General features: G+C 33.0%; 1 protein-coding gene across 3 annotated transcripts in view; it reads left to right on the top strand.

Moving 5' to 3' along the window:
• Nucleotides 1-3968: 3968 nt before the first annotated feature.
• LOC118205485 (histone-lysine N-methyltransferase SUV39H2-like) overlaps nucleotides 3969-21554 on the top strand; it is an 89208-nt gene continuing 71622 nt past the window's right edge. Inside the window, exon 1 of one of the 3 annotated variants that reach the window (XM_085808344.1) lies at nucleotides 3969-4413. In XM_085808344.1, the coding sequence (XP_085664470.1) occupies nucleotides 4260-4413 (154 nt within the window). In that variant the 5' untranslated portion in view covers nucleotides 3969-4259. Of the gene's footprint in view, nucleotides 4414-9755; nucleotides 9889-21554 lie in introns of those variants that run through there. The other 2 variants (XM_035377770.2, XM_085808345.1) reach the window with 2 other exon arrangements.

The raw sequence follows: 21554 nt of genomic DNA, 5'->3' as shown, positions 1-21554 counted from the left end.
TCCGGAATGGAGGTCCTTGTGTATGGAACTCAGAATTTTATTGATGGGGGAATAAACGACCCGAAAGTTAAATTTCTGCAAAATATGTGGAACTTTATAGCTAATTGGCGTAAAGAAGGGAATAATAACAGAATTTTTATAATCTCCTAAAACAAGAGTGTGGCTTTTAGTGTGTTCAAATGAAAAATTGTTAACTGCTTGATTAATAATGTTGGGTGAAAAGCCCCTGTCAATAGCTATTGCTTTTAAATAATTTAGTTCTTCATCAAGGGATAGTTTGGAGGAGCAAACTTGGAGAGCAAGGAAAACATAGGAATAGACATTAAGTCGAAAAAATGGAACAGATTATTGGACGTGGAACTGTATCTCAGATTAAAATTAACAACCAGGGAACAAAATTATGACACTCTGTCATCTCAGCACAAACAATTTCATCCTTCTCATTAATCCAAATAAATGTTATTTATAATGTAACATTTATTTATATTAATGACATAGAAAATCAAATTTATAGTAGTGAAGATGAGCGGGATTACGAGTTAAATAACATGGATGCAAATATTACTACTGGAGGCTGCATTTAACAGTTGTGATGACAGTAGTGCTTTTGACAGTAACAATAATGTAGTATGCTCTAAATAGAGATGACTTTAAATACCTTCATATAGTAATTGTAAATAAATCAATATTTTAGATGAAAAATAAGAATCTCTTGCCTTCATTGTAGAAATTTTGAATATGCATAGAATGCTCTTACGTAATAAATGAACATATTGAGCCACTAATAACTTGTATTTCTTTTTATAGAAACACAATCACAAGAGAATTTTATCAATTTTTTTGTATCTTACAGTTTAAAAGAAATTTTAACTAATCTTGGCATACACATTTCATATTCTATAAATAAAAAAAGATCACTATACTTTGGGGACTGTTTTGAAAAAGTTCATGCCATGAAAGATTTTAAAAGTTAATTCCGTAATAAAGTATTTTAACTTCTTTTTTAATTCAGTTTCATATATATTTTTGTATTTATTTTCATTATGAATTAATGTAATAATTTAAGCACACTTTCTTGATCTAAAGGTATATGTTATGATAATTAATTCCAGGCTTTATGTGTTAAGTGCAAAGTAACTTCATAAAATTATAGCAAGTATGCATAATCTCAAACACTAGCTTCTGAACAGCAAATTGTCCAGTAGCACTTCAGTTTTGAGCTGTATGAGTACAAAAGTATGGGTATCAACTATATAGGGATAAACTATAAAAAGAAATTGGCCACAAAAAGAAAAAAAAATATACAGATGAGTCTTCATCAAAATATTTAGAAACTCAGCTTTCAGAGGAAAGAGCAGGTGCTTTGTTTATATTATGCATATGCTGTACTTTGTTAATAAGTTTACATTGCAAAAATATTGGCCTGTTTTTAATTGGGAAGATTAAAGTACAGAACAGCAAAGTTTCTACAACATTTTCTACGAAATAGGGTAAGAACTTCAGTCGGCCCAAACAGGTTAGAATAAAACTGTAATGTGTAATAATAACACATTTACAAGGTGTTAAACCATTCATAATGAGTGATGAGGCAATAAATATTAAAAAAAAATTGTGTTGGAGAAGTTTTTCTTTTCCAGAACGTAAATATTTGGATAGAATTTGAGCTATGCCAAACCATACAAGGTCTATCTGCCTAAAGGGAGGAATTTCTTAAGTAAATTGGTTTATATCCACATATGTGACTATCTAACATATTTAATAAATTTATATGAATAAAGTTACAATTTTTGATTGCTAATCAACCTAGGATAACTCTAAATAATCCATTTATGCTTTATAATATTTCAGACTACTAACAAGTAAGATATATTTTGTTAATATGAAAATTTATCATTTTATATTTAACATATGAAACTAAATAATTAGGTTCTGAATATTTACTTTCGATTGCGGATACATGGATCCAAAAATGACATTTGGGGCATTAGATGCCATTGCTGCTCTGCACTAGCTCCACTTTTCCATTTTATTTTTCTTCGGCTATATTGCTTACGCAGATTCTGCCACCGGTAAGTAGCCTCTTCAACTGTGAAATAAAAATATGACTGAAATTTTAATTCAACCACTGTAATTAATTACTGTTTAATTATTAATATTTTATGCAAACAACTATACTCATTATATGAGAATCAAAATATATGCATACGAAAATAAAATATTGCCCACCAGCGGCCGAGCGGTAAAGTCGCTAAACACTGGTAGTTCGGTCTGAGGCTCGAATCCCGCGAACGAGCTGGCTGCATGGGTGTTTTCGTGGTTTTCCCACGTGTATACAAGCCAGTTTCCCTTAGAAAGTCCTCCATGAAGGCATCCCTCCCCTTAGGCAGATAGCCCTAGTGTGCTTTGCCCTAATTAAATAAACCATTAACAGCAGAAGTTTTAGTGCGGGCCTGAAGTTTCCATATATAATTGGTACATATCTATTATTATAACACTATTATATTAATAAATAGTGTTATAATATTAGATATGTACCCTTCCCTAGTGTGCTTTGCCATAATTAAACACACCACACACCACGAAAATGAAATATGGATCTTATATATTTTTATATATGGATATTTATATAATAATGGATTTTTTATATATTTCGGAATAAACATTTGCATGAGAAATGAAGAAAATGTATTTCTGAAATTTGAGAATGAAAACTTTAATCAAATTTTTACTACTGTTGATCTTCACACTTACTACTTTTACTTTCTTCTTCTCATAAGCCTTTAGTAACATGCTACAAAAATGAAAAGCAAACTAATGTAAACACAATAGCTAAAAATATGTAATCATCTGAATTGCTATAATTTTGGAAAAAATTCAAACATATATAATTGAAGGTTGCTGCATATAATTTTCATAGAACAGTGTACCTTTAAATACAGTTTAAAGCAGTTAATAAACTTTAATTTAAAAAAATCCATCTAATGAGCTTACTTAAATTTTATAAAACTCAGATTTTCAGAAATGTTCTAAAATGCTTTAATTTAATATATGTCAGCAAATTTTATACTTGAACAATTGCGTTAGTCGAAAGAGAACTAGAATAAAAGAGAGCGTATTGCAATCCGAAAGGAGCAAAAAATAAATAAATGGATACATACCATCTCGGTTTAGTCTTTCGGCAACCAGTAGTCAAGCAACGTCTTGTCATCTTTTCATTCGATATTCTTTTTTTCTATTATCCCATAAAATCGGGTGTTGTTGCACTTCTGCAATTAATTTGCAGTCAGACGTAGTCAAATCTTCCGCAATGTGTTTCGCATATAGCATGGGTTCGGAGTTAAAATTTTCCATCTCTTGGGTTTACTCCCTTTGAAGATTAAACACTCGACATATAGTTTACGTTTCTTAGGACGTTAGCGTACGCTTCTTGGGACCAAAGTTCCGCTAGTGTAAATGGGCCTTGACATCCTGCTCACTCTCCCGCGTGCTCACAAACACCAAAAAAACTGTTTCAATGCATCCAGTCTCCAATCTACCATATTGAAATTTGCTGTCATCTTTCGTGTAATTGTTTAAGGGTAATTTTGCTTCCTTTGTAAAGCCAAAATGCATGTTAAGAATAAAAATTACTGCCTGACTAAACCGTCCCAGTCTTTGGCTAAATTAGTGATTCACCATGCATAGAGATTAGAAAGACCTATTCTAACCTCCATGGCCTCATGTACTCATTGCTAAATGATCATTCTTCCCCTCCTTTCTCAAACTCAAAAAATTCATATACATGTACTTATAAGTATTTTTATAAATTAAACAAAAGTATAGAAAATGTTGATATGTACTAAAACTTGATTAAAATATTTTTTTTTTTTTTTTTATATTCGTAAACTAAAACTAAACGCTTAACTGCTAAATAAAAGGGGGGTTCCGCCATGGTTAATAACCCCTGGGCTAGAATTGGTCTGGTCCAGGCATGCGTGTTTTTGCTCGGGGTCAGACCATTTATGATCATATCGTAACAACAATGAAAATTGTGTGTTCCGATTTTCGTAATGGCATCGTATTTCAAATAACCGCCAAACTTCTAATGTTTTAGTGTGTGTTTGTGTTGTCAAATATGATTTGTATCATTTTAAAAATATATCTCATATTATCAAACAACAGTCTGATGGGCGTTTATATTCATCCTGCAGTGTGAGTTTGCATGTAAAATCAGTAATTGAATGCATTGAGTTTTGCAGCCCATCTGGACTGAGCGAAGAATGAAAGCTACTCGGAATTGTTATCCAAATCATTCAAAAACTGTTTCTGACAAGGTAAAAAGGAGGTATTTGAGTGTTAAGTGCTTGCAGAGTATTCCGGAGTTACAGAAATTGTGCAATAATATGGGTGTAATTTTTAATAATTCCGTGGCAGGTAAGAATTTTTAACTCGTTTTTCTGTGGTAAAATATATTTTAAGTTTCCACGTCAGATGTTACCTTTTAATACTCGGAATAAATGTTAAATAATGTATTACTCATAGTGAGGTTAAATTAACGTTATTTGATACTTGATATAAGACTGATACGGTAAGTGAAAATATGAATTAACTGTTACAAATTTTGAATGTGATTGACTAGACTGATCGGGATCTTTGTGGAAGTACAAGTAAAACAATGTCTAAATCCTCGATAAAAATCGTCGGATAATAAAATGTAAATCGAAAGGGCACTATCTTAAAAAATGCAGTAACATGACTAAATGGCCCACTGCTGTTTTAAAAGGACAAATAAGTATTAGTTTGCAAATATTTGTTTCTTTCCCTCTTTTTACTCCTTTGGGTAGAGTAGACTTTAAGGTACCCCTTGTATTATGGCGAAGCTGTTGTTTCATTTATCGCCAAGTTGTTGTTTCATTTATGGTAGCCTGAGTAGTTGAATGTTATGGAAACCCTATTGTGACGTAATCGGGTGCATGATTCTCAGAAATTTTGAATCATGGGATGTTTTTGTGATGTGTGTTGGTTTAATTCTTTATGCAGTAGAATGGGCGAATGTAGTAAGATTAATTTGTAATGTGAAGTTTCTGTGCGATTTGGACCGAAAGAGGAAAAGAGCTTTAATTGACTGGTGTGTAAATGAAGGTTTACTTAGTAGCCATTATAAGTGTCCTGTATGTAGAAAGGATACGCGTCTAGTCGAACGTAAAAACTGTTTAGATGGGTTTATAGGAAGAAAGGTTCAGAGGGTCACTATGTGAAGCGTTTGATCAGAAAGAGTACCTGGTTTGAAAAAAAATGATTTGAGTATGATTAATATTTTGATTTTTACGTGGCTCTGGGTGTACGAAGCGAATTCGAAAATCATGGTAAGTGAATATTTGCTTTTGGTAGTGCTTAAATGTATAACATGTTTTTCCTTTTTTATGTTATTTTATTGATTGGTTTAAAATGTATTTGATTATGTATTTTTTGTTTGCCTATATTGTAGAATTTGGTACTCCTTTAACTTTTGAAGTGAAAATATATCGATGTGTACATGGACAAAGTAAAGGGAGTGCGCAATGAAAGTTTGTGCAATTCTGAGATTTTTTTAAGTGAAAATAGGTGGATGTGTACATGGATAAAGTTAAGTACGCAATGCCATTTTTGTGCCATTCGGGGATTTTTTTTAAAGTGAAAATAGGTCGACGTGTACATGGATAAAGTCAAAGGAGTACACAATGCCATTTTTGTGCAATTCGGGAAATTTTTTTTTAAGTGAAAATATGTCGATGTGTACATGGATACCGAGTTTGTGCAATTGTTTGTCTTATTATTTTGGCTTTGTGTAGCGGCGATTTTTGGCGGTTGATCTTTGAATTATGGTAACCTGGCGATTTTTTGGCGACCAACTCTGCTACAGCAACCCTTTATTTTTTTTTTTTCCGCCGCCATTTTGTCTTCACGAAGTAAAGATATGTTTCTTTTCTTTTTATTTACTGAACACTTTTTCCAACAGTCTACTAGCCGAATTACACTTATGCTAGAAATTTTATCTAACAAAATTGCTTAATCATGACAAATATTCACTGCAAAATTGGGAAAAGTGCACAAAAGCAAACTCCTTGCACATTTTTCAAAATAACACATACACATAAACCATGTACACGTCGACTTATTTTTACTTAAAAAAACATCCCAGAATTGCACAAAAATGGCATTGCTCACACTCTTCACTATATCCGTGTACACTGCTTTTTTCTTATAAATTAGGAAAATTTCACGAAAATGCATGACAATTTTCTGAATCTTTAAACCCGGTAAAAAGAACATATATGAAATTACCTGATTGCGAAAAGTATATACCCTTTCCAAATATGAACATTTCCACGTATAAAATAAATAAAATATCCAAAAACTTTTACCTCTACATTATCTATTATATTAGACACGTCACCAACTAATTCATACCGCAAACATTACAAATGGTTACAAATACTTAGTGTCAAATATTTATATTATTTCCATGCACGTTTACTTCCACTCTAACGTATACCAAATTCTACAAACATATACACAAAATAACTATCATTTAATTAAAATATAATTAAATTCAAAAACACTACTTAAAATATAAATAAGCACATACATTAAATTAATAAAAATTAGCTTACAATCCTAATTACTTTAAACTAAATCATTGCTAATAACAATTTTCCAATAATACCAAATTACTTTACTTCCACCTTACATTTAGAACAATGAATAAAAATAATATCCTCAAATAATTAAAAATACTAACTTACCTAATCTTCTTCAGAATCTTGCTTACATGGTGAATACACTTTTATTATTGATTCAATAAAATTATTGAACAATTTTTTCTGCGAATTTTTCCTCCACACTTCCTCCGCTAAATAAAAAGCAAAATTCTCTTTATCACAATGCCTCGGAATGCCGCTTTTTATAGCACTCCACGTGCCCTCTATTGTATTGGTATGTGGACCTGTTTCCGGATCTTTAAAATAATTTTATGGTTCACAGCAAGATGTTTAAAACCTTCGTCTTCCAAACATTCATACGATTTCCAGCAATCAGAAATAATTATAGTACCCGCTAGAATATATTCTTTAATAAAACTTAATAAACAATCTTTACTTCTATCTCGCACAACCTTAAAAAAACACTTATTACTACCCCTTTCAATCCCACCAAACACCCATTTTCCTTCCACTCTCCTACCTCTCTGATACTTCCGCTTCCCAAACTTACTCTCATCAATTTCCATAATAACATTCATACCACCAAGCATACCCATATCATTTTCGCAAAATTCCACGCACACTTCCCTACAAAAAGAATTTCAATCAGCTGCAGTACTACTGCTAATTTCTAAATCCGAAATCCAATAGTCAACTGGTAATCTATTCACCCAATAATAAGAAATCAATAAAATTTCACCCATACTCAAACGACTTTCAGCAAACCACGTACCCTTTCTTACACTTCGTTTCACAAAATGTCCATTTTCACCAGATTTCTTGCACCGCCATTCAAACTTATCAGTAATGTCCTTCCTTTCACACAATCTCATTTCATTCCCACACTTTGGACATTCATACTTATCTGCAATTAAACCTACACTCATGCACCATTCAACCAATTCTTTTGAATTATCACATAAACGCATTAAAAATCTAGAATTCACTTTAGACAGCGCCATACAATCCGAAAATTATTCAACACTACTTCACACAACACACAATGAAGCTTAATACAAAATAATATACTGCCACAGATATTTTTCCAAATTCCACCCCCCTCCCCGTTTCCAATTAAAGAACTGTAATTCGTCCATTAATATCACATGACATATCTCATGATCTCTCATTTCCTGCACACAAAGTAATGCGTAATCGGAACTGAGTACTGCTCACATTATTCCCAAAGTCCTAGATAGTAACCTTTATCGCCTCCAAAATGTAGCCAAAGTACCAGTTACCATATTCCAAAGATCAGCCATCACCACTTCACAAGCCAAAATAACGAGTCAAAGAATTGCACAAAATCAGTATCCATGTACCGCCAAAAATCGCCAAGGGTACCCTAAACTATACTTTTACCACTCCTTTAATGCTGAAACATTTCTTTTTAGGATGCATTTTCCTAAGGATAAAATCGAGATTTATTGTTTACGTTTGTTTAAAATACTTTACAAAACTAAATTCACTATTTATGTATAATTATATGATACAACTCTGATATATGCCCTAATTTCACCAAATGTGGCGATATGTGTTCTGCGCTGGTTTTTGGCGCGATTGCGTGTTGTATGGCAACTCTGTTGACGTTGAAAAATCTTTCGTTGGTTCGCGTCATGCTTTGTGTCTGAGAAGCTAGGGGGGAAAGATATAATGGTGAAAGTTCTTGAATTGAAGTTCGACAAAAGGAAATATCATTGAGGGGCAATGGGTATTTGGAGGTGTGGAAAGAGGGTATGGGAGATTATTTTTAGTGGCTGTGTGTGATAGAAGTAGGGATTTGTGATTATTTGTTATTTCATTTATTTGTGAACCATAGTATGAATTTTCTGGATAGTGTGTCTGGCTGTCATATAAATACGATAGTGATTACGTGGCGGGATGTTAAAGGCGGTATGAAATTGGTATTTCTGCTGTTCGATAAAGCATTAATGGTAAGTGCATTTTATTTTATTCTTGTTCTTATTTTGTAGAATGTTATGTTCCTTGTTTTTTTTAGTATGAATTTCTGTCGTTATTGTTGTTTTTTTGAATTGTTTGAAATTTTAGTTATTTTGTTGATTAGTGCGTACCGTCTAAAATTGTGCAATTCGTAGATGTTTCTTAAAGTTGAAACAGAACGCTGTGTACATGGTATTCTTTGAAATTTATTCTGGTTATGTTAATTTATTAAAGTAAGGTGTGCGTAGTTCGTAGATTCGTTTGTTACCTAAATTCTGCAATTCGTAGATTTTTTTTAAGTTGAAACAGGATGCTGTGTACATGGTATTCTTCGAAATTTATTGTTGTTATATTAATTTATTAAAGTGAGTTGTGCGTAGTTCGTAGATTCGTTTGTTGCCTAAATTGTGCAATTCGTAGATGTTTTTATAAGTTTAAACAGGATGCTGTGTACATGGTATTCTTTGAAATTTATTGTTGTTATATTAATTTATTAAAGCGAGGTGTGCGTAGTTCATAGATTTGTTCGTTGCTTAGATTGTGCCATTCATAGATGTTTTTTTAAGTTAAAACATATCGCTGTGTACATGGACTCTTGTCAAATAATTTTGGTTAGAAACTTCACTGTTTTGCTATCTAAATTTTTTGTTTTTGTTTCGGATTTTTAGCTTAAATTGTGTGTTAAAAATGTGGTTTTTGCATTGGCGAAAACCGTGTTTTTGGAGATATTTTAGGCTTAAAGTTCGAAATGTAGACAAAAAATTTAGGTACAACTCTGATATACGCCCTAATTTTACCAAATGTCGCAATATGTGTTCTGCGCTGGTTTTTGACGCGATTGCGTGTTGTATGGCAGCCCTGTTGATGTTGAAAAATCTTTCGCTGGAGTTGGATGGTTCGCGTCATGCTTTGTGTCTGAGAAGCTAGGGGGGAAAGATTTAATGGTGAAAGTTGTTGGCATAAGGAAATATCGTTGTGGCTATCCTGTTGAGGGGCAATGGGTATTTGGAGGTGTGGAAAGAGGGTATGGGAGATTATTTTTAGTGGCTGTGCGTGATAGAAGTAGGGATTTGTGATTATTTGTTATTTTATTTATTTGTGAACCATAGTATGAATTTTCTGGATAGTGTGTCTGGCTGTCATATCAATACGATAGTGATTACGTGGCGGCATGTTAAAGGCGATATGAAAGTGGTATTTCTGCTGTTCGAAAAAGCATTAATTCATGGTAAGTGCATTTTATTTTATTCTTGTTCTTATTTTGTAGAATGTTATGTGCATTGTTTTTTTAGTATGAATTTCTGTCGTTATTGTTGTTTTTTTTTTGAATTGTTTGAAATTTATTTTAGTTATTTTATTGATTAGTGCGTACTGTCTAAATTGTGCAATTCGTAGATGTTTTCTAAAGTTGAAACAGAACGCTGTGTACATGGTATTCTTTGAAATTTATTGTTGTTATGTTAATTTATTAAAGTGAGGTGTGCATAGTTCGTAAATTCGTTTGTTGCCTAAATTGTGCAATTCGTAGATGTTTTTTTAAGTTGAAACAGGATGCTGTGTACATGGTATTCTTTGAAATTTATTGTTATGTTAATTTATTAAAGCGAGGTGTGCATAATTCGTAAATTCGTTCGTTGCCTAGATTGTGCCATTCGTAGATGTTTTTTTAAGTTAAAACATATCGCTGTGTACATGGACTCTTGTCAAATAATTTTGGTTAGAAACTTCACTGTTTTGCTATCTAAATTTTTTGTTTTTGTTTCGGATTTTTAGCTTAAATTGTGTGTTCAAAATGTGGTTTTTGCATTAGCGAAAACCGTGTTTTTGGAGACATTTTAGGCTTAAAGTTCGAAATGTAGACAAAAAATTTAGATAGCAATATGGCAGCGTGGAGTTTCTCGCCAAAAATATTTGGCGAGAAATTTGGTGCCTTGAGGGCGCATATCAGAGTAGTTCAAAAATTTAGATAGCAATATGGCAAAGTGGATTGGCGAGAAATTTTGCGACTTGAGGGCGCATATCAGAATGGTTCCAATTATATCAAACCTTAAAATACACACAGTTGTAAAACTTGTGCAGTTTAGTATCAAATGTACTTGCATCAATTATATATAATAAATAAATTATTGAAAGATGTGCAGCATACGTAACTGATAGAGTCCTACTTGTAAATATTAAATGGATGTAGAAGTTTATGCTCTTGACCTCTTTCTGAAATAATCAGCTGTTACCAAGATTTTTCTTTATTCTTCATAACATTTTTACTGACATAAGCTGTTTTGAGTTCAAGATGGAAAATATTTTGATGTGTCATTGGTAAAAATGGCTAATCTTTGGAATATGGTAACAGGTAGTTTGGCGACATTTTGGTAAGGCGATAAAGGTTACTAGCTAGGACTTTAGCAGTGTACATGGATAAAGTCAAGAGTGTGCACAATGCCATTTTTGTGCAATTCTGGGATGTTTTTTTAAGTGAAAATAGGTCGATGTGTACATGGATGATACCGTATATGTGCAATTCTTAAAAACGAAGGAAGCAGTTTGAGATTCTGCACTTTCTCCCAATTTCTCACCTAATCTTCATCATGATTAAGCACTTTTGTTCCATAAAAGCTCTAGCATAAGCATAATTCGGCTAGCAGATTGTTGGAAAAAAATGTTAAGTAAAAGAAAAACAAAAAAAAAAACAAAACAAAAAAAAAAAAAAAAGCCTTTACTTCGTGAAAACAAAATGGCGTCCAAACAAAAACTAGCAGGTTGCTGTAGCAGGGTTAGTCACCAAATTTTCGCCAAAAAATCCCCAAATTACCATAATCCAAAGATTAACCGTAAAAACATATTTTTGAGTGCCCCTTTGCAATAATTGGTGGTACATGGACGAGGAGTTTGTGCAATTCTTTGACTTGTTATTTTGTCTAAAAATCACCGCTACGAAAATCCAAAATAACAAGTCAAAGAATTACGCAAACTTGGTATCCATGTACACATCGACCTAGTTTCACTTAATAAAACATCAGAGAATTGTACAAACTTGACATTGCGCAGTCCCTTGACTTTGTCCATGTACACATTGATCTATATTCACTTAAAAAGTCAAAGGAACAGTCAACAAAAAATATATAATCTCAATAAACTACATTTTAAATTAAACAATGAAATAACATAAAAAAGGAAATCCATCTTAGTACACTTACCTTATTTAGAAATTTTCATGTCTTCAGGCAAACAAAATTCCTTAACAGCAACCAAAAACTTTCTAAAATTATCTGTACTAGAATCTGTGTACTGGTGTTGCCACATAAATTCACAAAAATAAGAGTAAAAAATATCCTCCGTAGTGTCGGTATCCTCCGATGTTTAATCATATGCATTTCCTTTTCATGAATAGGTTAATGGCTACTAAGTAAATCTTCATTTACACACCAGTCAATTACTGCTTTTTCCCCTATCATTCCAAATATTATTGATATTTATTTAGTGCATATTTATTGATTGGCAACCCGTTAACATAAATGTACCTAAAATCTTGATATAACAGTAAATTTCTAAATTTTTTTACTATATTAAAAGTTTTTTTTTTTTTTTTTTTTTTTTCCATTTAGGAGGAACAGTCAATTCCTCTGAATGGCAGTTTTTTTAAACACAATTTACAAATGCTAATAAATATATAAAAATACAGAGGCGGTTCACACATTTTTTAGACGATGTATATTGTATTCACAAAACTAAATTACATAAAATTCGATTCTTTGTGTTTTAAATGGTCTATTTGATATCCTTTATTCTAAGCTATCTTTCGACACCACAATTTCCAGGATAATAATGCCTTTTGAAGTGGCAGAAGAGGTATTCTTTCCCATTCCTCCCGAACAGCTTTCCAGAGTCCTGTTAGGGTTTTGGGACAACGTTTGGATAATGCAGTTTTTAAAGGTCGGAAAGCACAAAAATGCATAGGTGACACATCGGGAGATTTAGTAGGGATATCAGTGAAGGGTATGGCCTTGATACCAGTTTCTTGTTCTATTTCTTTTAGGAAATTTGCAGTGGATTTTGATGTGTGACTGCTAACTTTGTCCTGATGGAGTCTTGCAGATTGATGGCACTGCGGGTAAAGCGATGGTATTTCATTCAGAAAAATTGGCGATAAAATATGTTCCTGATAGTATTTGGAGTTAATCTTGACATTTTTTTGCACTCTCTTTATTTTTAACTTGCCATTATAAGAAAAACCAGCAACAATCATGAATCCCTTAGAAAAACTTTCTTTCGATTCTTTGAACCATGTACTTAAATTTTTTTCTCCCCTTTTACGATAATAAATGGCTCTTTTTTTTTGTTACAGTCATTTAAATACATCCATGCTTCATCTATTGTGACAATTGTTTTCCATTTTTCTTTGGATAAGTGTTTCTCATATAGAATTCTGCAGCGTGACCTGCGTTGAGCGATATGCTTTGGAAGAAGACGACGCACATTGCGTTTTTTCGCTTTCTTAAGATTTAAATCAACATTTATCATTTTGTTTACAGTGGACACCGAGCATTTTAATGATTTTGCAACTGTCCTTTGACTAAGGAGATTTTCTTTTAACATTTAACAAAGTACCTTTGCAATAGTCGAAGATGTCCGTTTTTTCCTTGGATACTTGTTTGGAATTTTTGTCCCACTTGACGCTCCAATTTGACGTTTTTTTCCTTTCTTGTTGATGATATTACCTATCGACGCTTTAGATATCACAAAACCATGACTCTCACATCATTTTTGGATAACGGAGTATGCATATTTCTCTTCGGAAAGAGCGTAAATGTAGCCTTCGAACCTCTGCTTTGTTAAATTCGCCATTTTGAATGAAAAAAAAAACTTTCAAGCCAAAGACAATAATTTTGACTTCAAAACATAATACAATTGCAATTATTTCTTTTGCAGCAAATGATTTTTTATTACCGCTTACGAAAATTGTCTAAAAAATGTGCGAACAACCCTCTGTAGCAGTATATGTATAGCATACCAAGGAAAGTTTATACTTTTAAAAGTGAGATTATAACACTTAGGATTCTTCAGATCCTAAATACATTTTGCAAATTTATTTTTAAAAGTTCAGTTTTAAGCAATAAAATCAAACCAAGTATTGTATTTGCTCTGTAATTTGATACCCGTTTCTTAAATCATTATAATTGGAATATGATATTAAGTACATAAAAGCTACAGCAATGAATTCCATCTTGTAATCGAATGTTAACCCTAGAACGTATAGGTGGGGTGTAGGATATCCCATTATGCATTTCAAGTGAGCGTGAATGCGCAGTATTTCAGCTACACTGCTCCCCTCATCTGACTTTTCATAGTTCACGCTGCTCTCAATGTGTGCAAATTTTTTTTTGGTGTCTCTGTTCACTCGTGATATCTCGACTGTGGGCTTCTCTGTATCCATATATACACTCGTGCATAAAAATGTTTGCTTGATTTGCTCGTCAGTATTGGATAAAATGAGTCATAGCAGGAGGTGTCTGAACGAACAACAAATACTTGATACACTAAAAAGGAAAGAAAATATTCATGGGGAAAGCTATGTTAGTGACGAAGATTTCTCTTCGAAGATTCTGGAAGAACGCAGTGACAATAAGGTTTCAAGTGATGAGTCAGATCGATCTTTCTTGTCTGATAGACTGTCTTCACCCACCGCCGGTCCTTCATCCTCTACAAGTCTAAAAGGATGAGATGTACATCGCTAGTCAATGGAAACACGTGGGAAAAACTAGCAGAGCTGCTACAAGAAATATTATTTCGAGTCTCATGGGAAACAAGGGCGCTGCTAGGACCTGCAAGTCAGTCATAGAATTTTGGAATCTATTATTCACAGATGAAATACTGAAAGAAGTAGTTTAGTATACGAATGAAGAAATGCAATATGACTAAGATTTGAAAACAAAGCAACGTGCGCAGCTCACAAGGAAGAAGATAAACTTGCTGCAATCTGAACAATTTGGGACATTTTTGTACGAAACTATACAAGCTACTCTGCCTCTGCCTTACTGATTGTAGACGAGCAGCTCTTGGGATTCCATGGTCACTTTCCCTTCCCAGTTTATATTATTAATAAACCAGATATATACAGAATCATGATGCTTTACAACGCAGAAAACTTTTACATTATAAATGCGATTCCTTACGTTGGCAAAGTGAGCAAACCCGCTTCAGAATCTGTTCCAACCTACTATGTAAGGACCCTTACATAACCAATCCATAGAACGTACAGAAATATTACTATGGACAGTTAGTTCATATCAGTTCCAACTGCAAAGTAATGACCGACTGCAAAGTAACAATTGTCGGAACACTTAGGAAAAACGAGAGAATTTCCGCCAGCATTTGTTGACAGAAAAATGGTTCTTCCCTGCATGCATGTGACAAGGAAAAAAACTCTTAAGTGTCCAATGCACCCAAGCAAAGAAAATGGTAAAAGTATATTTTAGGGTACCCCTTGGCGATTTTTGGTGGTACATGGATACCGAGTTTGTGAAATTCTTTTCACTTGTTATTTTGGCTTACATAGTGGTGATTTTGGGAGCAAAACACAAAGCCAAAATAACAAGACAAAGAATTGCACAAACTCGGTATCCATGTACACATTGACCTATTTCCACTTAAAAAACATCAGAGAATTGCACAAACTAGGCTAAATCGCCGCTACACAAAGACAAAATAACAAAACAAAGATTGCACGAACTCGGTATCCATGTACACATCGACCTATTTTCACTTAAAAAAAAAAAACTCCCAGAATTGCACAAAAATGGCATTGTGCACTCCCTTGACTTTATCCGTGTACACATCGACCTATTTTCACTTAAAATAGCATCAGAGAATTGCACAAACTATGCCTTACGCCCTCCCTTGAGTTTGTTCATGTACACATTGATATATTTTCACTTAAAAAGTCAAAGGAGCACCCGGTTCTACAATAGAGGCAAACAAAAACTACATAGTTTCAATAAACTACATTTTAAACCAAACGATAAAGTAACATAGAAAAGGAAAAACCTTTTATGCATTTAAGCACTACATAAAGCAAATATCCACTTACCTTATTTAGAAATTCGTTCGTCTTCAGTCTGTGGCACACAAAATTCCTTAACAGCATCTGAAAACTTCCTAAAATTATCTGAACTAGAATCCGTATATCAGCGTCGCCACATAAATTCACAAAAATAAGAATAAAAAATATACGTAGTTCTGTACTGTCCGGAAAATGGCCACTAAGTAAACCTTCATTTACACACCAATCAATTTATGTACTTTTCCCCTTTTGTTTCAAATCATACAGAAACTTCAAATTAATCTTACTACAATCAGCATTGTACTGTCTAAACAATGAAACGAGCAACATACACCACAAAAGCCCTTGCAAAACATCCCATGATTCAAAATTTCCCAGAATAATGCAAACGATTACGTCATAATAGGGTTTCCATAACATTCAACTACTCAGGTTACCGTAAATGATACAACAACTTGACTATAAATGAAACAACAACTTAGCAAAAAATGAAACAACAACATCGCGATAATACAAGGGCTACCCTAAAGTCAACTCTAACCAAGAAAAGTTGTTATTCTGTTATCTACAATGCATGGGGAGCAATGCATGAGCCATTTATACGAACACTGGAAATAATAATTTCCTACAGTAGAATGAAAGCTGTCGTAGATATCTTCAATCAACTGTGCCACACGTACACAACTGCAAGGAAAACAAGAAGATATCCGCTTAGACTTTTCTTTGGCATGTTGGATCAAGTGCGAATAAACACAATAATACTGTTCCGAAATGTGAATCCCGACTGGAAGCAGAATCCTAACACCCACAACAGAAGAAGTTTTCTAAAAGAGCTGAGTTTATTTTTGGTGAAACCATACATTTTAGAGATATTGCAGAATAAACGTCTTCCAGGAGAACTGAAAACCATCATGGTGGCTATAGTTGGCAAAGATGTCCGCAAACCAGCAGGACCTGCTAATTTCGCTTCAGGAGAGCTTTCCAGAACCCAGAAAAGATGCTCGCTCTGCCCAAGGAAAAAGGACAAGAAAACCGTCCTGCAAATGCTCCAAGTGTTTCAAACCGATGTGTCCTGATCACTGAGTAATGGTTTGTGTTAACTGTTTCGATGAGTAGTGAACTTTTTTGATCAAAAAACACTAGTTTTAATGATTGAAAACTGTAAACCCATCTTGCCTTCTTCGGAAAATATAATTTGTTTTCTTAAAAAGTGCCTATTTTCTTATTGGGCTTCTGTACACCCCACCTATGTGATAGTGTTATAAATTCCTACCTATATGTTCTAGGGTTAAATACTTATATTCCAGTAGAAGGTGATTTTGTTTAAACAGCCCTTGAATATAATTTCATTGCTACTTAGCAGTTAATAGCAAAGCACTCATGGACTATCTGCATGAGGAAAGAGAAACCATTATGTAGGGCTTTGTGAAGAAAACTGGCTTGTAATCACATTACACATGAGGAAAAGCATACAAAATTCCATGCAGGTAGATTTGAACCTAGGCTGAACTACCAGTGTTAAGTGATTTTAACCAATTGGCCACATGTAAGTAAATTTAGCAACAGAAATTGGTGTAATGCAAGTAGAATACACAGTATTGTAGTTTGAAAGGCCAAATATTGTCATCTTTATTTAGCTGTGAAAGTGAAATTAAGACAAATAGAAGCATGTTTAGATGTAGACATAACAGAAATATTCCTGAGATTAAATCTCTTTGTCCATTTGGTAGTATTACACTGCATGCGTGTTAAGGGGAATAAGCTTTGCATGTTAGCAGTGTGTACAGGAATACCAAAAAAGTGCACTGTTTTTAGGAAATGAAATTAAAACTTGATATTTTTTGATGATCTGAAATGCTGACTACTTTTTTAAGAGTACTGGCTCGCTCTTTCATTCTTATACATATCTGTAACTTCCTTCAGATTCCAAAATTAATTGAAACAGTTGCTGTCAATGTTAGTTCCTTTATCCTTCACAATATATAATGGTTGACTTATTTAAATGATTGATCACCCAGAAGATCACAATTCCAGCTGCAGTCTGGATGGTGCTGCAATTCTGCCCATGAAAAGTTTCAGTCAGTTTAAAATAAAATAAACAGCAGAAATCAGGGCTATCCAGAAAATGACCAGCAGGCCAAATGCAACGCTCCAAGCCATATTGAGTAAACCATGAAACTCTTATTATGCCTAAGTTTCACATTAGATTTGAAGATTTAAAATTTTTTCATTGCTCAAACAGCATTCGTTATTATTCGATTCTTAAAAAAATCCAAATGTGAGCATAAAATGGGAAATGAATATTCTTATCACTGGCAAAGTGTTAAGTTGTATTGTTTATAATCTACTTAGAATAGGCATAGAAGAATAACCATTCAGATTGCAGCTGAAATCATGATCTTCTGGGTAATCTCTTCATTTAAATAAGGACAGAAATAAAAGGATCCAATTTCTTCAGACTTTTTTCCTTAATGATCCTAATTTGTATATTATTTATAGTTGGAGACTTTTCTTGAACTGTATGAATAGAAAAATAATTCTATGCAATAAATAAATTAATGATGTTACACTTCCTTAATTACAAAAAAAAAAAAAAAAAAAAAAAATGTAAAACACTCCTATCCAGTTTTCAAGTAACTAGAATACTTTGAAACTGTAGAACTTTTCAGTATTTAGAAGAAAAGCAGATAAAAGACTTGTTAAACAATCATAAAGTATATATAGGACTGCAAGATGGAACCCTGTTTATAATATCTAAAATGTGAATATAAAATTATGTATTCCCTTTCAGATGTTGAATATCCTCCGCTGTTATTTCCATCATGTTCCAAGAATTTTTCTTTGAAATTCTGTATAGAAAGAAAAGTAAGGAGTATGACAAAAGAACATATGACAGATTTCAAAGTTCATAACATATATTTAGTCGGTCTATCATGAGAACTACTCTTGCCAATATGTTGAATGTCCACTATTTTTAATCTAATCCTGTTTAGCACTAGCAATGGATAAGTGTGATGCAATAGTGCAATCTTAAGATTTTCACCTTAGTTTTATGTAATGCCACGTTATCCTTGATAAACTGGTTTAGTGTTTGTAAATGAGGGTATAAATTAACTATTATGTATCTGTTTTTTCCCTTGCATTTTGAAACAATGTGACCTTCCTTTAGTGGAATGCATGCAGTGGTAGATTTTCAAAATTGTGACATCCTGGCGTTGAGAAGTGTTTGCATGGACGCTATATGCAGCTTTTTTTTTAACAGATAATATCTGCAATATAAAAAAATGTGGCAAAGTGATTTAAATTTTTTTATATGCTGTGTCCGTAACTTGTATCTTCTGATTATCTAATTAAATAAAGAATGATCTATTCATTCAAATATCTGCAGAAATAATTAGCGCACTTTTCATGGGATCTCTGGCAACTTTCGTGGTTGAAGGGATTTTATAATCTGCTTTCATATATTTTAGGTGTACAAAAATGCATCAGCTTTAATGTCCAAAATGCACTTTTTAAGAAAACTTATGTAATTTTAATGTAATATTGATAGTCAAAATGATAAAAAGTAGGGTGACTGTAAAATTTTATACCAGAAATTTCTGCTTCTGGCTTTTCTTTAGTGAATTAATTTTCTTACATACTCAACTATCTGGAGTTACTCAAATACTCAAATATCCAGCATTCAGAATCTGCAGAGCTTTCTGGATTCTATTTTAGGTATATGAGAGATTGAAGGGTAGTTCTGTCTTGCAACATGATTTTTATGGGAATGAGAGAAGGATTAGAAGAGACAGATGTTAAAAACTACTAGAATTGATTCATCACACACACATACCATCATCATCATCCCTGATCAGGCAACGAGTAGTATTATACAGTATATTAGTTGTTCTTTCAGGAAGTTAACAATAAGAGCTGCAGAACAGAAAAACTCTCAGTAATATGTGCATCAACAAAAATAGAAATTTGCTAGTCAAGTAAGTATCTTCAAACTCTGACCTCAAAGGGCCACATTGATAAATTTATAAAGATCCGTGGGCCACGCTGCCAATTAAGTAGTTGGACAGAAAATTTATGAAAGAAAGGGAGGTTTACAAGACTGCTATTAGTTTTAAGGGGAGTGATGGGGTTACCGATTTTTATAATATTCAGTATTTTGCTTTTTATAAAAAATGAAGTTTATTGGAAGTCAAATTTGTACTTTTTTAATTGTGAAAGAGAATGAAGGTGATGTGATATTTAGTACATAATAATGTTACAAAAGTCATTGACAATGAAAAATTCCTGTTACTGGCCAGATGAAAGTCGCTTCAGTTGTAATCAGAAACTTGGCACTGTTTTTGCTTTATTAAACCTTCAATGTTCAACAGATTCTATGAATTTTTTAACTTCATCTTTCCAAGAAAATGGATGCTGGAACAGCTCAACCAATGTACTTCCACATAATACACATCAGTATGTTTAGCTTCCAAATCACTCTAAAACTGTTGTGAAATTGCTTGTTATTAAGTGCTTTGGACTAGATGAAATTAACCAATTACACAACAGCAGCCGTCACATGTTCGAAGTTTGAGTAGAACTTTGTGCACAAATTTTCTTGGTGGATTCCGTATGCTTTTGCAGTTGCCATATACCTTTGCATATGCCTAGTTACAGAAGTGTTTTCATAAAAGTATTCCATCTATGGTTATAGCAGATACACTGCTGAAGTCTAATTCACATTTAGTCAAGGTTTTCGGCAGATTCAAATACAAATCTGATCCCTGTATTGTAAGTTTAAGTGCAACAACAGTGGCTAATTCTAAAAAAGTATTTCTAGAACTAAAACAGAAAACAAATAGAACAAATAATTTGAATTACTGACTAAAGTAGAATTACATCTTCGGAACAACAGTGTTGCGAAACGCAATCACCTAATGACAACAACACTCGCTGTAGCCAGAATTTATTAACTTAATTATATTTTTATTCCCTTTCTTTTTTTTTTTTTCATACTTTAACACATCCCCTTGACAAAATAATAATAATAATAATAATAATAATAATAATAACAGAAAACTAAAAGAGAAAGTCACAGGAGTCCTATCTTATCACAAAGAATCAATAGTCTTGGTTTAAATTGAGGTTTAGTCATTATGGCAGCAACTTGCTGCAGAAGTATTTACTTTTCTAGAAATTTTTCTTGTATGAAATAGTGCTTGATATCGATGTGTTTGTACATTGATGAAACTCGGGATTTTGTAATAGTTTCAATGCAGCAGTGTTATTTACGTGATTTCCTGGAACTTCATATAAGTCGATAACATTAATAAATAGTCATTTTAATCAAATTACTTTTCTAGAACATTCACTAGCTGCAAGTATTTCAGCTTCAGCAATTATTTACTGTCTTTGGCTAATCCATGATATCGCTCCACTCCTATGTGATATCACTTCTCCATTTGTAGATTTTCCTGTTCTTGATGTCCTTCGAAATCTGCATTACTATAACACTCCAGTATTCCTGGTTTGTGTTTATTCTTGTGTGTAACACCTTTAGTAAGAGAACCTGCTGTATATCTGAACATATGTTTCAATTTGATCCAATCGGCTTTTGAAGGACTTTCAAGATGACGTGAAAGAATGCTGAAACCACTAAATCTGGTCTCATACCTAGCATAAGATACATTGAAGCTCCTACAGCTTCTCTATTAAGGGAAAATTTCTTTGTATTGCTATCTTCCTTTTTTTTTCCATTTAAACTTTCCTTCAGGATAGAAGTTGACCACTGGTTTGGAATCTTCCATTCAAAATTTGTGAAGAATTTTTCTCACGTAAGCTTACTGGCTAATTTTGAT

Source organism: Stegodyphus dumicola, chromosome X1 (genome assembly GCF_044657685.1).
Source record: "Stegodyphus dumicola isolate Sdum_Otavi_A_Nest chromosome X1, ASM4465768v1".
NCBI lineage: Eukaryota > Metazoa > Arthropoda > Arachnida > Araneae > Eresidae > Stegodyphus > Stegodyphus dumicola.
The sequence above is the reverse complement of the archived record's forward strand: the minus strand, read 5'-3'. Positions and strand labels throughout refer to the sequence as shown.